The sequence below is a fragment of the Salmo salar genome, chromosome ssa08 (assembly GCF_905237065.1).
Source record: "Salmo salar chromosome ssa08, Ssal_v3.1, whole genome shotgun sequence".
Taxonomy (NCBI): Eukaryota; Metazoa; Chordata; class Actinopteri; order Salmoniformes; family Salmonidae; genus Salmo; species Salmo salar.
Genome location: NC_059449.1, coordinates 5,838,184 through 5,855,438, shown reverse-complemented (window position 1 = coordinate 5,855,438; position 17,255 = coordinate 5,838,184). Strand labels below are relative to the sequence as shown.

At 43.4% G+C, this 17,255-nt stretch overlaps 1 protein-coding gene across 8 annotated transcripts in view; it reads right to left on the bottom strand.

The window, feature by feature from the left end:
• Positions 1-8,783: 8,783 nt before the first annotated feature.
• Positions 8,784-17,255, bottom strand: part of LOC106609939 (protocadherin Fat 1) — a 99,630-nt gene continuing 91,158 nt past the window's right edge. For 3 of the 8 annotated variants that reach the window (XM_014208975.2, XM_014208974.2, XM_014208978.2), the window contains 9 exons: positions 16,884-17,041; positions 15,232-15,712; positions 14,801-14,954; positions 14,087-14,197; positions 13,320-13,963; positions 12,620-12,754; positions 11,021-11,077; positions 10,333-10,368; positions 8,784-9,598 (listed from right to left, as the gene is read on the bottom strand). In XM_014208975.2, coding sequence (XP_014064450.2) covers positions 8,910-9,598; positions 10,333-10,368; positions 11,021-11,077; positions 12,620-12,754; positions 13,320-13,963; positions 14,087-14,197; positions 14,801-14,954; positions 15,232-15,712; positions 16,884-17,041 — 2,465 coding nt within the window. In that variant the 3' untranslated portion in view covers positions 8,784-8,909. Of the gene's footprint in view, positions 9,599-10,332; positions 10,369-11,020; positions 11,078-12,143; positions 12,205-12,619; positions 12,755-13,319; positions 13,964-14,086; positions 14,198-14,800; positions 14,955-15,231; positions 15,713-16,883; positions 17,042-17,255 lie in introns of all 8 variants that reach the window. The other 5 variants (XM_014208979.2, XM_014208980.2, XR_006770770.1 and 2 more) reach the window with 4 other exon arrangements.

Here is a 17,255-nt window from a genome sequence, read left to right as displayed (position 1 = left end):
TTAAAGAGCAGGTAAGATGCTAATTTCTGTACTATATCCTTACTACAGTACATGGTACACATACTGCTGATGTCTTTATGATATACACATTACTGTATCAGAAAAGTGGTTGAGCTTTCTAAAAGTTATACTTTATGTTTTATTCATTTTCTTTGTTCCCTCCTGCTCCTCTTTCTGTCCACTGCCTCTACATTTCCTACCATTGATACAATCAGGGATCTGAGAGGCATATGGTACAGCAACATCTTCCCACGACATGGTCTCCGTCTACTTTAGAGGTTTGTTGACCAATCAGAGATCGACAACAACCATGACATCATCCAAACCCATTTCGATCCAGCCAGAGGTGACTATTGCTTTGGTTACTTCAATAATAATGAGTTTCCTCCCAGCTCTGACCGATCCAAAGAGGCAAGCTTACTACGCAATGGGGGATATCAGTAAGGCTAACTCTTGGACCTTGCCTGAGTATATCACTCAAAGCTACTACAACTCACTGAAGTCAGGGAACAGAAACAGGGACAGGATTATTGTCAGGGTTGTCCGGGCCAATGGGTCAAATCAGTTCAGCTTGGACGAGGTCTTTGTCACTCAAATGTATCCGCTCAATGACAACCAAGCAAAGTCCTTTGATCCAAATCACACAAATAGCATTGGCTTCGACCTCTTACGAGAAATTCATATGTTACAGATGGTCAGAGGGAGGAACAACACATTGGCCGGTTTGGAGGCATTTCTGATGCAATCAGGATATCAAATGTGCCCGACACCTGAATTTCAAGTCTGTTCCGCAGTCGGTCCGATTCCAAAGGCTTCAGATGGTGGAAATCAAGACAGAGGATGATTGTCACTTGATCAAACTTGAAGTCAAACCTGCCGAGAACGGCTACCTGAAAATGAGTTGGAGCAACCTACCAAAGTCCATCATGGACCGTTACATGGTGGTGTGACTTTTCAAGGATGATGCTAGTCCGACCAAACTAGCTGAGTCCCCTGTCGGCAACAACACATCCTGAACCTCTGACGTTTCCTTGGCCCTGAACCCCGGTCTTCAGGTCAGGCTGCATAAACAGAAATCTCTCTGGAACATGACTGACATGGAAGTCTGGCGTGGTGCTGAATTTGACAATGCGGACGGGTTGATTCCCATTGTTGTGAAAGGCTATGACACTAGTCTGCAGCTCTACATTAAAAACGGCTACGCCTGCGCTTGCCTGTTTCTGAAGACGTCCTTCGCTGACTGGAAGGAGGTGTTTAATTACTCGTGGGTAGGGTACTACTCTGCGAACAGCGTCAACAACAACGAGCAGCAAACCTACCAGTGGGCAGTGTATTTTACTACGAGACTTCCTTAGAGGAGATACCAGCATATGATGTTTATTTTTACGAGTTCAGCATGGCCATTTCTCCAGGTTCCCAGGCTCGAATCATGCTGTTGAACAACAATGAAGTAGCACGTATGGTAGCCTGGGAAAGTCGACCTTAAAAACCAAAGCCCACGATGAAATGTTTTATGCTATGATAATGTTGGGGTCTTTGAAGCAAATCTTTATATAAAAAAGTATTTAACCGTTGAATCATTGTTGACATGTAACTTTAATCAGACAATAAATGTACTTTTTCAAGGAAACATGAATTTGAATCTTGAGTCTGATTACAAATCACCTGTTTTTATTTGGCACCCTTGTTTCATGAATAATTCTGACCTCATTTTCTAAATAAAATGCAATAGTAATCAACTGTACTAAATAAGCTATATCTATCATTAACGTGTTCATAATGTTGAAGTTGATGAATATCTGAACATTGCAAGAATACATTTATCAGTATGCAGTCATGTTGAAGTATATGCATTCAACTTTTACAATACACTTGAATTTCAATTGGATCTTTAAATAAATGTAATACCTATTAGAGTTGTAGTTTCACAGTTTTTTATAGAGTGGTGCATGTGGTGAGTGTGAATGCCCCAGATGATCTGTTTATAGATAAATAGTTAAGTCTGTTAAGACCAATGTTTGAAGTCCATGACCTGAAGCAGCAATGTAGCATTATGCCAAGTTGAAGCTAAACTGCAATATCATGATTAACGAGGAATCTCAATAACTCAAACATGGTGAATTTTGATTAATGAACCTCGTTTGTGGGTGGTAACCAAGATGTAATGCGACTCAGTTTCAATGTTAATATGATAATAGGGAATATGTGTTACTGCATCGGCCTAACACGCTGACTACACCTATGCAGGCTAGACAATTTCCTGATTATGTCACTCGAGACCATTCCAGAACAATAGGTGGCACTGAGCGTTATCGAGACAGGATTGTTGTTAGAGTTGTCTGTAGAGATTTGACGAGAATTTACCATATTTTTATTATACATCACCTTCCATTTCAGTGCAATCAGCCAAATATGGATTATGATCAGACAAATACCTTTGTGATACACATCAACCTTATTAGACAGATCTGAAATTCGAAATATGATATAACTTCTGAATTAAGCAGGATACAAAATTAACACATACATGCACAGTGAAGCCAAGGAATACAGTTATAATGAAACCTCAAGCTGCGAAAACACATGAGGTTGTTGATTGCTGGTATGAAGTTTGAGGTCAATAGTTTAGGGTGGGGGAATGCCGGAATTAGATGGAGCGACCTAAGCGCAGAAGGTTATGGACTTGGGGGTGAAGGTAGCACTTTTTGAAGACAACAACGGTCAGACTCAGTCAACATCTACCTCAGTCTCCACAGTCAATGGAGTCTATGACACTTGGGTGATTCTAAACCCCGGTCTTCAGGTCAGGCTCCTCACAAGTAAACCATGGTGGTCCAGTGATGGAAATCTGGAGGGGCTCTGAGTTTGACGATGGCAATGCAGAGATGTCTGTTCAGATTTGAGTGTTCGACACCAGTCTACAGTTCTACACTAAAAAACAGCGCCCGCAAGGTCCCCCTGCTCAAGAATACATATACATGCCCGTCGGAAGTTTGCCAGTGAACATCTGAATGATTCAGAGGACAACTGGGTGAAAGTGTTGTGGTCAGATGAGACCAAAATGGAGCTCTTTGGCATCAACTCAACTTGCCGTGTTTGGAGGAGGAGGAATGCTGCCTATGACCCCAAGATCACCATCTCCACCGTCAAACATGGAGGTGGAAACATTATGCTTTGGGGGTGTTTTTCTGCTAAGGGGACAGGACAACTTCACCGCATCATTTGACGGGGCCATGTACTGTCAAATCTTGGGTGAGAACCTCCTTCCCTCAGCCAGGGCATTGAAAATGGGTCGTGGATGGGTATTCCAGCATGACAATGACCCAAAACACACGGCCAAGGCAACAAAGGAGTGGCTCAAGAAGAAGCACATTAAGGTCCTGGAGTGGCCTAGCCAGTCTCCAGACCTTAATCCCATAGAAAATCTGTGGAGGGAGCTGAAGGTTCGAGTTGCCAAACGTCAGCCTCGAAACCTTAATGACTTGGAGAAGATCTGCAAAGAGGAGTGGGACAAAATCCCTCCTGAGATGTGTGCAAACCTGGTGGCCAACTACAAGAAACGTCTGACCTCTGATTGCCAACAAGGGTTTTTCCACCAAGTACTAAGTCATGTTTTGCAGAGGTGTCAAATACTTATTTCCCTCATTAAAATGCAAATCAATTTATAACATTTTTGACATGCGTTTTTCTGGATTTTTTTGTTGTTATTCTGCATCTCACTGTTCATATAAACCGACCATTAAAATGATAGACTGATCATTTCTTTGTAAGTGGGCAAAAGTACAAAATCAGCAGGGGATCAAATCCTTTATCCCCCCACTGTATATGACACAGTTCTGAGAAAATTATCAAAAACTGAGTGGCAATATGTGGTAAATAAAGAAGCATTCTTCTTGAGGTCGTTTCATGCTGTATAAATAGTGAGGAAAAAGCAATCACTGAAACTTGGAAGGGAACAAATGATCAACAAAATAAACAACATTAAATTAAATAGAATCACACATAATTGAGGTTAAATCACAATTCAACTTGTACATACAGTATATTACTCTTTGCTCCTTTTTGTGTTTGAGTCGATTTGATTCCAGCTCATCACAAATCAATTCCAGCTTGCTTTTGCAACTTGGTGATGGTGTGTCGTGACAATTGCATGGTGTGGGTTTTTAACATTAATATGGTGGTGTGTAAATGTATGTAACCTGATCTGTGCTGTGTGTGTGTGTGCTTTGATTGAGGCCAAGGTGGTGTGATCGTTTATAATGTACAAGGTTGATGAATGGCTGAACATTGTGAAAATACATCAGTATGCAGTAGACTTGAATTTCAACTGTCTTTACACTTACGAGCTTGATGACATTTAACTTTGATAGGGAGGTTTATCTAACAGAACTCTTAATGGTTTTGTTATTGAGATCACTTGTCAAATATGAGAAGCTGATTGGCAATCAATTTCAGCCATCATTGCAAAACAATTGATTTGGAAAAAATGGACAGATGAAGTCGGAAGTTTACATACACCTTAGCCAAATACATTTAAACTCAGTTTTTTTAATTCCTGACATTTAATCCTAGTAAAAATTCCCTGTCTTAGGTCAGTTAGGATCACCGCTTTATTTTAAGAAGGTGAAAAGTCAGAATAATAGTAGAGAGAATGATTTAATTCAGCTTTTATTTCTTTCATCACATTCCCAGTGGGTCAGAAGTTTACATACACTCAATTAGTATTTGGAAGCATTGCCTTTAAATTGTTTAACATGGGTCAAACGTTTCGGGTAGCCTTCCACAAGCTTCCCACAATAAATTGGGTGAATTTTGGCCAATTCCTCCTGAAAGAGCTGATGTAACTGAGTCAGGTTTGTAGGCCTCCTTGCTTACACACGCTTTTACAGTTCTGCCCACACATTTTCTATAGAATTGAGGTCAGGGCTTTGTGATGGCCTCTCCAATACCTTGACTTTGTTGTCCTTAAGCCATTTTGCCACAACTTTTGAAGTATGCTTGAGGTCATTGTCCATTTGGAAGACCCATTTGCGACCAAGCTTTAAATTCCTGACTGATGTCTTGAGATGTTGCTTCAATATATCCACATACATTTCCTTCCTCATGAAGCCATCTATTTTGTGAAGTGCACAAGTCCCTCCTGCAGCAAAGCACCCCCCACAACATGATGCTGCCACCCCCGTGCTTCACGGTTGGGATGGTGTTCTTTGGCTTGCAAGCATCCCCCTTTTTCCTCCAAACATACCGATGGTCATTATGGCCAAACAGTTCTATTTTTGTTTCATCAGACCAGAGGACATTTCTCCAAAAGAGTACTATCTTTGTCCCCATGTGCAGTTGCAAACCGTAGTCTGGCTTTTTTTAATGGCGGTTTTGGAGCAGTGGCTTCTTCCTTGCTGAGCAGTCTTTCAGGTTATGTCAATATAGGACTCGTTTTACTGTGGATATATATATACATTTGTATCTGTTTCCTCCATCATCTTCACAAGATCCTTTTCTGTTGTTCTGGGATTGATTTGCACTTTTCACACCAAAGTACGTTCATCTCTAGGAGACAGAACACATCTCATTCCTGAGCGGTATGACGGCTGCATGGTCCCATGGCATTTATACTTGCGTACTATTGTTTGTGCAGATGAACGTGGTACCTTCAGGCGTTTGGAAATTGCTCCCAAGGATGAACCAAACTTGTGGAGGTCTACAATTTGTTTTCTGAGGTCTTGGCTGATTTCTTTTGAAATCATGATGTCAAGCAAAGAGGCACTGAGTTTGAAGGGAGACCTTGAAATACATCCACAGGTACACCTCCAATTGACTCAAATTATGTCAATTAGCCTATCAGAAGCTTCTAAAGCCATGATATCATTTTCTGGAATTTTCCAAGTTGTTTAAAGGCACATTCAACTTAGCGTTTGTAAACTTCAGACCCACTGGAATTGTGACACAGTGAATTATAAGTGAAATAATCTGTCTGTAAACAATTGTTGGAAAAATGACTTGTGTCATGCACAAAGTAGATGTCCTAACCAACTTGCCAAAAGTATAGTTTGTTAACAAGAAATTTGTGGAGTGGTTGAAAAATGAGTTTTAATGACTCAAACCTAATAAGTGTATGTAAACTTCCGACTTCAACTGTATGTTATACACATGATATTTCTACAGTTGACTTTGATGTTTACCCTGACTTGCTTTACTTAATTGCCCCTAAATAAAGTTGGATGAATAACATTGTATCGAATTGAATTAAATGAAACACCAGAAACAAATAAAAAACACAAGGCACCGAAATGTTTTTTTTTATTAATAATTTATTGCCAGTAGGAAAGCGTGAGCTAATGGCAGTATTCAATAAAAACCTTAACAAGACCATAGCACTGCTCACACCCACATAGACATCTGAAAAAGTCAAGTGTCTATGGATAACTTTGCACTATAAATATATTGGGTCCCATTTTCGTGGTGGAAAAATAAAGAGGTTCCAAAGTCGCCATGTACAAACAAACAAATAAAAAATAGAACAACACAAGAATATGCAGTCGCTCATCGAAGACCCTTTTTGAAATGAGCAGGAGACGATCAATTTTCAACAGATACATCGTGTTTTGGAAAAGCAGAGCTCTTCTCTTTTGTTAAACAAGTTTCAGTTTTTTCTTCTTGTGAATGAAGGAACAGTAAGGCTGATAATGTAGCACACCATTTAACTTGTGTTTTTTTGGGAAAACAAAAGCATAAAATATCTACAAAACCTAGTAAACCTTGAAATCAAAACTGTACATTTAAATTTACATTGAAAATGAACAAGGATTTGTATCAAAAATCAGTTTGCACGGTTTTACCTCTACAAATACAGATATCACCTTGAATTCTGTTTTATTTATCATAATCGTTATTGTGTCAATGGTTTTCTTTTTTTCTTTGTAGTTGTACATCAATGTATTTTTCCGTCAGACATTTCTTGTGCATAATTGACATTTACCTAAAGCAATGGCACAGCCAACTCAAACACGGGTATTTTTCCAGTACTGCAGGAGTTGGACAGAGTAGATAGAGGAGGCTACGGGGTCCAGTGCTGAATGATATCTCCTTGAAGACACTGCCGCCCAGCCAAGCAGCCAGTAGTAAGACCAGTCCCAATTACTCCTGTTTTGGTGAACAAATTCATTGCTCTGTGTGTATACAGTGCCTTGCGAAAGTATTCACCCCCCTTCACATTTTTCCTATTTTGTTGCCTTACAACCTGGAATTAAAATAGATTGTTTGGTGGTTTGTATCATTTGATTTACACAACATGCCTACCACTTTCTAGATGCAAAATATTTGTATTGTTAAAGAAATAAGACAAACTGAAAACTTGAGTGTGCATAACTATTCACCCCCCCTCCTAAGGGCAATACTTTGTAGAGCCACTTTTTGCAGCAATTACAGCTGCAAGTCTCTTGGGATATGTCTCTATAAGCTTGGCACATCTAACCACTGGGATTTTGCCCATTCTTATAGGCAAAACTGCTCCAGCTCCTTCAAGTTGGATGGGTTCCGCTGGTATACAGCAATCTTTAAGTCATACCACAGATTCTCAATTGGATTGAGGTCTGGGCTTTGACTAGGCCATTGCAAGACTTCTAAATGTTTCCCCTTAAACCACTCGAGTGTTGCTTTAGCAGTATGCTTAGGGTCATTGTCCTGCTGGAAGGTGAACTTCTGTCCCAGTCTCAAATCTCTGGAAGACTGAAACAGGTTTCCCTCAAGAATTTCCCTGTATTTAGCGCCATCCATCATTCCTTCAATTCTGACCAGTTTCCCAGTCCCTGCCTATTAAAAACATCCCCAAAGCATGATGCTGGACATCATCCCCACAGGATGATGTTCTCAGGGTGATGAGAGGTGTTGGGTTTGTGCCAGACATAGCGTTTTTCTTGATGGCCAAAAAGCTCAATTTTAGTCTCATCTTACCAGAGTCTCACAAATGCCTTATTTTTTTTCTATAAGAAATTGCTTTTTTCTGACCACTCTTCCGTAAAGCCCAGCTCTGTGGAGTGTATGGCTTAAAGTGATCCTATGGACAGATACTCCAATCTCCGTTGTGGAGCTTTGCAGCTCCTTCAGGGTTATCTTTGGTCTCTTTGTTGCCTCTCTGATTAATGCCCTCCTTTCCTGGTCCGTGAGTTTTGGTGGGCAACCCTCTCTTGGCAGGTTTGTTGTGGTGCCATATTCTTTCAATTTTTTAATAATGGTTTTAATGGTGCTCTGTGGGACGTTCAAAGTTTAGGATATTTTTTTATAACCCAACCCTGATCTGTACTTCTCCACTCCCTGACCTGTTTGGAGAGCTCCTTGGTCTTCATGGTGCCGTTTGCTTGGTGGTTCCCCTTGCTTAGTGGTGTTGCAGACTCTGTGGCCTTTCAGAACAGGTGTATATATACACTGAGATCGTGTGACACATCACGTGACACTTAGATTTCACACAGGTGGACTTTATTTAATTAATTATGTGACTTCTGAAGGTAATTGGTTGCACCAGATCTTATTTAGGGTCTTCATAGCAAAGGGGGTGAAGACATATGCACACACCACTTTTCCGTTTGTAATTTTAATTTTGTTTTTGAAACAAGTAATTTTTTTTCTTTTCACTTCACCAATTTGGACTTTTTTGGGGAAGTCCATTACATGAAATACAAATAAAAAACAATTTAAATTACAGGTTGTAATGCAACAAAATAGGAAAAAACGCCAAGGGGGGTGAATACTTTTGCAAGGCACTGTATGTATAAGTGTGTATGTGTCAGTGTAGTGTCTCTTTGTGTTGTGTGTAGTTGTAGTGTGTACATACACGGGTAGAGGGGGTTAACATAAGGTAGAGATGGAGGGGTGGGGGGGTGAGGGGCTTCAGGCACTTTTGTTTGGATCCAGTGTCAGACTTCAGTGTGCTGTTGGGAGTCCAGTGCGGGGATGGCCAGCCGCTCAAAGTGTCCCTCGTCACCGCTCTCATAGTCGCTCATCATGACCTCTGACTCCTCGCAGCACGCCGACATGTCCGAGCAGGAGGCCGTGGATGTGTACAGGGACATGGACATGTTGTCCAGCGCCGGCGCCTCAAAGTCCCCCCGCCCGTACCCCATGGGGTAGCCGCCCCGGTAGCTGCTGGCGCCTCCCATGGTGGAGGTCGGGGTGGAGTTGGTGGCGGCCGTGGAGCTGCCGCGGCCCAGGCTGCCCTCAGCGTCGCTGGGGTAGTGGTGGTGCGGTAGGTACCGGTTAAGGCTATAGAGCTGGGGTAGTGGTGGGCGGTGGCGCACCCCCGAGGCCGAACTCGAACCTGGGCTGCCAGGAGGCGCCAGGTCCCTCCGGGGTGGTTCCAGGGTGGCGTAGCGGTCGCCATACTCGGGTAGCGGCGGCGGGGGCAGGTCCTCGTGGGTGGGGAAGTCCTCTGGCGGCAGTGGGAAGTCGCTCTCGATGTCGTAGCCGCCGGGGTAGTAGTCAGTATCGATGGCGTTCGGGTCACTGTACAGGGGGGCCGGGGACTCCACGACCTCATACTGCGGGAACTCCTGGATTCCAGGAAGTTGAACACTTGGCATCCAATCAGATGTGTCCCAGTGATAGCCTGTTGGACAGGATGCAAATAATTAGATACCACAGGTCCCACCACCCTACACCTCAAAGCACACACACACACTCGCACAGATCAGATTACATACATTTACACAACAGCAGCATGTTAGTGTTAAAAACCCACACCATGCAATTTTCATGACACACCAACTCATTCAGTTGGATGTGTTAAAAAATAAACAAAAATCACAAAACAGTTTAAAATGCACACACATTCTTTGCAAATACACACGTACACTCACATAGTATAAACAAATACTGATTAAGATACACTTGAAACAGACACTTTTACTGCATTTATGGAGTGGTTTATGCTGATATCATTTCAAAATGGGGGTGAATACGATTAGTGTTTTTCAAAGCAACGTTTCAAACATTGTCTTTAAAGTTGGCTCTAAGTTTTTTAGCATCAGACATCAAAGGAATCTGACTGCTATTAATAACTTCATTCAACGTGGGACTGTTATAGTTACTGGGGGAAAGTGGGGACACAAAACTCATTTTAGGGTCTACGTGAAGGATTTGAATTGAAGTACTGTGACAAAATTAGTTTCCATGTTTAGTTTATAACTATCGATATGATGTTGTTTCGACCAAATAATGCTTACACATTTCCAGTTATATTTCCTCACAGCATCTACGTCATGCAAAGGATTGTTTTGTTGGTTGACAGTAAGGGGGGTGAACACCACTGGGCTTCAGGCCAAAAAATGACAAAACAGTCACCTCTTGGGTTCTTGAGATCATGAGCCAAAAAAGACTCTTTAGACGAGGCGAGACGGGAGAAGAGAGAGGGAAAACAAGTCAAGTTAAGAACCTGAGAGAGAGAGAAGCCCAGAACAAGAATGAAACATGAAAAAAACACCTTCTGCTCTGAGTAAAGATACACGCTTACAATACAAAACAACAGTAGTGCCATTTTCTTAAACAGTCAATCGAGGGGCGAGGGAAATTAACCTAGGACCTTCCAAATGACACTTTTGCTGCTCTGTTAATTGGCCAATCGTGTGAGACATTTCAATTTTGAGACTCAAATTAGGCAGCGCGATTCAAATTACAATAATTTGGATGACAATGAGATGAGGCATATCATTGGATAAGGAAATGGCATCTCGGAAGCCTAACTCATCATCCTGACACTGAGGACGGAGCACGAATCTACCAGACTTGGGTTAAAATAGCATTCAAAATCATTTTAAACGGTGCTTACCTGTTGCAATGGAACCAATAGAAATGTGTTTTTAAAGTGCAAACTCCGCCCACCTGCTACTCCAGGCAGGCGGAAGCAAACACTCAATGTACTTGAAAGATTTCAAATAGTATTTGAACCCAGGTCTGGAAACTATGGAACGCCACCACACAGAACCACCACAGACGACTAACAAGTATTGAGGTGATAGTAGTAAAAAAGTACCTTCTTCCACCGAGTCAATAACAGAGTTGACAAGGTGGATAACCGTCACTATGGAGGCTTGTGAAAGGTAAGGGAAAGGAGCAGATGAGGAATATTTTTACATTAGTACAAATTATTTGGGAAAAGAAACCAAACAAAAATGGAAGAGCACGTTTGCGTCGAGAAACGTTTCCCTACAAAAACATTTTTTTCCCCTGTGTTGCTCTGAAACGTATGGAGTTTTTGGTTGGGGGGGGTAGGACAAAGGCGGGAGGGTAAGACTTTGACTACATGATGTTGAAGGATGTCTAAATTGGATGTTTGGGTTTCAATGGTTGGTCACAAACACAGATGTGGAACGGGACACGGTGGAGAGGGAGTTTGGTCTTTGTGCAAGAAAACACATAGCAACAACATACGGAGATGCTAGGGGTGCCATTGACAGTATGGAAGGAAGGATCAGAGAAATTCTCAAGGATAAAAATGCCTCTCCAGCCCTAAAATAGCTAAGACTATATTTTGTCCAAATACAATCTAAAAAAATTACAAATAATACTTCACAAAGAAGTTGAAATATTTTCTATATAGATATACTGTAAAGATATCTATGATTAATACATTAGATCTATGTATCAGAAATCCAGCAGGTTTTCATGGTCAGGTTAAGGGTAAGTACAGATGAAGGTTGTGGTGATTGATGGCAAACACATTCCCCACAACCCAATGTGAAATGAGGGCAGATATGGGAGAAGAACCATCATATGTACTTTATACCCTTGCTTAATTCTCTTCGCTGTCTTCTTCAAACATCCATCCGTGGCTAGATTTTGTTTTAAAAGAAACACATGCGAAAAGAGAGACAAACAAAAAAAGGGCCATACAAGTAAATAAAAGGAAATAACTTAAAATCATGTTTTGATGCTAATTTGCTAACTTCCTTGGCTAATGCTAATTTCCCCTCTTGCCACTTCAGTGGGGAAGCCTGTACAAGCAAGCCTGTTTTGCGGCTAGGGCTGAGTAGAGGGCGAGAGAGAAAAAAGAAAGAGACCGACAACAGAAAGGCTTTTTTATTCCTGGAGAATCTGGCAAAAACAAAAAATCTCTTTGATCGCTTCCTTCTGAACCGAGGTGATTGAGGACTTACAAGCTGACCCCTAGTTAAAACCGTGTTCTGGGTCTGTGGACCGATTTGATCCAAATGGGAACTGAAGCCCCGCAGCAAAGAGGGAGAGAAAAGAACACATGACCCCACAGAGCCACCACTGCAGCCAATCACGGCATGCAAAGAGCGATGATTAGCATGTAGCATGTATACAAGTCAACTACAGCCAAGGGGCCACTCTACAAAAAACTGCAGTCATACAAGAACCAGACAAGTTTTCCATAAGCATCCCCACGTGTGCTTTCCACTGCAAACATGCAAGAGTCTGATGTACTGCTTCGGAATTCATAATTATACAACCAAAGTAAAAGTACATATTTAGATCTATATTAAGAACAAATATGGGTCTGTAAGACGACCAACCTTCCTTGGTTCACTTCGGGTATAAATCAATCTAGTCAATACATTAGGACATTTATCAATGAAAAGAGGTTGACCATTTCTGTTCAGATACATACCGTTATCGTCACAGGACTCGGACTGGAAGGAGCTGAGGGACTGGACCTCAGACATACTGCTCCTGGTGTTGTAGTGACAGGCACTGTCCTCCACTGGCTTCTTGGTCAAACAGTGATCCAAGTCTACTACCTTAGCTGGAGTACAGAAGCACATACACACAGACAAACAGAGATGTAAGTTTGTGAAGTAGTATGTCCGGAAGAGACTACACGCAGGGATTTGCTACATTTCTACTGTGATCAAGTTAGAGGGTTTTTGTACTTTGGATTTAGTATTGGACACGAGGGTTGAGAGATATTTGCCCCTTTAATGACTAGATAGATAATTCCAGACTGTACAATTGATGTCCTTATTTATAATATTATTGTCACATTCTCATAAAAAAATCTCAGTATGGCGGAAAAATAAGGCTTTGTTAATTCATTTAGACATATTGATACAGCCTAACTGATAGAACTGCACAGTTTTGATTTGTAAAGTTCAAAAAGAGTATAGTCTGGCATATTATGATATACCGTCTCTTGCACTTCAAGATAATATCAAATATCACGATAGTCGATTTTATCATATATCGGCCCAACCCCATTGGACACACCATGAATGATGTGAAGGTAATTCCACCAATGAGCCTGACAAATCTATAGTAGGGAATCCACAAATATGAATCAACAATAATCGACTGAAGTAAAGGAGCTTTACCGTCATACTCGTAGTCCCAGCTGGGCTTCTGGATGGAGTCGCTGTCGGAGACCGAGTTGGAGGGCGGCGGCGGAGGAAGGTTGGGCGCCACGCTGCACACGGCAACCGTCTTGCGGTGTCCGTGCATCGTGTCCGGGTTGAACGTGCTGAACTCGGGGTGCTCGGGGATGGCCGAGCCCTCAAACGAGTTGCGGTCCAGATTGTTGCGCGAATCGCTGGGGATGCTGGGTGTGTACGAGCTGGGCCGAACAGGCACCTGCGGCGGAATGTCAGAGTAAATGTTCTTACAGAGCTTTGCGTCAAAGTAGGGCCGCTGGAGGAAGGAGTGCGGCGCTCCTAAACCTCCCGGGCTGCGCATGTCGTCGTCAGACTTGGACTTTCTTCGGCACGCCCTCTTGCGGATGACCACGAAGAGGACGACCAGGAGGAAAATGGAGGCCACAAAGACCACAATACCGATGACTTCTTCAAGGCCGATGTTCCAGGAGGTGGAGATGAACTCGTTACGGACCTCGGAGCGGAGTTCGCATAGCCATCCAATGTAGCCCAGGGAGCAGTTGCAGGTGTACGAGCCGTAGGTGTTCTGGCATTGGCCACCGTTGGAGCATGGGTTCTTCAGGCACTCGTCCACATCACTGAGGCACCTGCACCGCGACAAAAAGGACAGGGAGGATCAGGAGACAGTAAAAGATAGTAGTTTGGCAAATCTCCTACTGGAAAAACTGTGGCTTTGAGAAGTAAGATGGCCGCCCTTTGTGCACACATACCTGTCACCCTGGAATCCCTGTTCACACTCACACACAGGACCATCCAGGCTGTCAATGCACTTCCCACTGTTTTTACAGGGGTTGTCTGTGCAGTATGGCCCCACCTGGCACCTGTAGCGAAAGATACGTATTCAATACAGCAGCCTAGACCAAAGAGTAATGAGAAATAACCGTATTATTTCCTGACAGTCACTGATCCAATGCTTAATCCTAGTATTTTAGAAAAGTATCTATACGTGTGTATGTGATTTCAGCTCTGCGGAAACGCTCAATGCCATTTCCTACAGAGCAACGCTTCCGTTTTTTATCAACATGAGCTTAGGCTCGATTTTCATTTCAGATTGAGCGAATGGAGTGCTAACATATGTTACTCTTGATGGAGAATACTGAGCTCTGGATAGGAGCAACAAAAAAATTACGGGACGATGGATTTGGGAACGCAGATAAGCTGAGATTGTTTCCTCCGCCAAATATTTATACAACACATGCCAAAACAGAATATTTTTTAGAAAATGTTATCCAAACATTGAAATTGGTAAGAGGGCATCATTTTTAATACCATGCTTATAACAAGTATTAAATCATTATATCTGTCAGCAAAAGTCAGGAAAAATGGCTCGTCTGAGCTCCCAAATCTATAATTCCATTTTAACCCTTAAACAGTCACTATGTTAATAAAAGTATCATATCTATACGAAAGAGACAGATTCATACCGTTGTCCTGAGTACTGCCCTCTGCACTGGCAGTAGAGGTCGTCGCCGCGTGGCACACAGGTTCCCCCGTACAGGCAGGGGTTGGAGGCACATGGGCTGATGCCAATCTCACAGTGAGTACCCATGAATGAAGCCTTGCACTTACAGAAGTAACCTGGTGAAACAGCAGAGAAGGCATAAGAAAAAGGTTGGACATTTCATTGTAATTGTGTGTTCACAGGGCTGTAGGGAAAACAGGTATGGATTGAGGAATGAGGATTCCAGCTGTATACTTCAACTTTGGGTTCAGAAACACACATTCGGATGATAAAGAAATCATCTTCAAATAATCAAATATTGGGCATTATAAGCAGACTAGGTTGAGGAGCATAACTAAGCAACTTGAATAAACACGACACCAAGCAACAAAAACCACAACGGGAGCTTCGTACCTCCGTTGGCCAGTGAGGAGCAGCTGCCCCCGTTAGTACAGGGGTTGCTGGAGCAGCCCTCGGTGGCGGGCGCCAGCACGCACCCGGGCGCCACGTCCACCACGTCCTCCAGCACGGCGTGGGCACCACGCGCCTTGGTGTTGAGCGGCAGCTCTTGGCCGTTGAGCACGATGGCTTCCACGCAGCCTCGGAGCCCATTGGTGACGGGCAAACTGCGACCGTGGCGCCCGGCTGTGGAAGAGGGGTGCTGGCGCACATGCCCGCCAAAGTAGACACTGTTGTCCAGGTTGAGTGTGCGCAGAGTACCAGGCGCTGTGCCCGAGGCGGCGTGCACGCGGTCCAGGACTAGCTTGGCGTAGTTGCCATCCACCTCAAGGGTGACCGTGTGCCAGTCGCCGTCGTTGACCTGGGTGCTGTGTACAGAGACGATTCCAGGGCCGCTGCCGCAGTCAAACTTGTACTGCAGGCGGCCATTCACAATCTGACGGAAGGAGAAAGGGAGAGAGAAGTTATGCCCTGTCCAGATAGAACCGCTAGTACCTACCCACCATAGGAACTTCTGTAGCTCTAACCAGACTGAATAAGTATCAGCAATATGGCAAAATGTTCACATAGCCAAGGCGGGACTACCATAATTAACCAATAAGGAACGAGGGGGTGTGGTATATGGCCAATATACTACTGCTAAGGGCTGTTCTTAACTGGTTACAAACGTAATCAGAGCAGTAAAAAGAAATGTTCCAGCAGGGCAGAAATTTGACGAACTGACTTGTTGGAATGGTGGCATTCTATGACGGTGCCACGCTGAAAGTCACTGAGCTCTTCAGTAAGGCCATTCTACTGCCAATGTTTGTCTATGGAGATTGCATGGCTGTGTGCTCGATTTTATACACCTTATACACCAGCAACGGGTGTGACTGAAATTAGTCGAATCCACTAATTTGAAGGGCTGTCCACATACTTTTGTATATATAACGTATCTTACCGTATGACATTGTCTTGTGATATCATGTCATATTCAAATCAGTAGGCTAACTCCCTTGGAGCACTAGGCAGTGTCCCAAATGGCACCCTATTTCTTCTATAATGCACTACTTTTGACCAGAACCCTATGGGCCCTGCTCAAAAGTAGTGCACTACGTAGTGAATAGCTGATCCTCTGGCACCCAGACAGTACCCCGGTGAGGAATGTGTGAGAAAGTGCTTTCCGCTTCCCTCTCAGCATTCCCTGAAAATAGCACGGCTGTGTGTGTTGTTCTACATGCAGCCCCACCACCGCATTCCCAGAGCCCTTTCACGTGAGGATCATAAAAGACAACCAGCACACCGCATGGCGGCCCCCCAAGGGGAGGTCCTGGCAGCTAGCGATTATCAGGCCGTTATCCTACACAGGATAACATGGGCTAATACGGGGATTGGGCATGGGACTTGGAGCTGGAGCAGCAGACTCAGAATAAATAGGACAGTACCCACAGCACAGACAAGAAAGTGGTTTGTTTACTGTGATTTCATGCCCAAGCTGGGAAAAATACTACGGTGGACTTGAAATGGTGTGGGAAGGAGATTTTTTTTCTTGTAATCTGTAGCTGGTAGCTAGAATCTGGCGTTTTCTCACATGGACACGCGCACACCGTGTTTGACCTTTGACCCACCTCCAGGATGCTGTAGTCGGTTCCCTTGGCATACATGACGGTGGCGTGGCTGGAGAAGGTCCTCAGCCTGAGGGACAGCTTCATCTCCTCCTTGTTCTCATTCTCCATCAGACGGTACTTGACATAGCCCGTCCCGCTGAACGTCAGGGACTGGCCGTCTGGGGGGGGGGGTAAAGATAAGTATGGGGGGAGAGATAAGAGGAGGGAGAGACCGATAACTAGACAGTGAATACAGAGACAAAACAAACAAACAATAGGTTCATATATACTCATTTGACAGCTTCATATCAGTGGGAGAGAGATAGGGAGAGAGGGGTAGTAGAGAGAGATATGGAGAGTGGGGGAGAGAGAGAGAGTCAGATAGGATGAGAG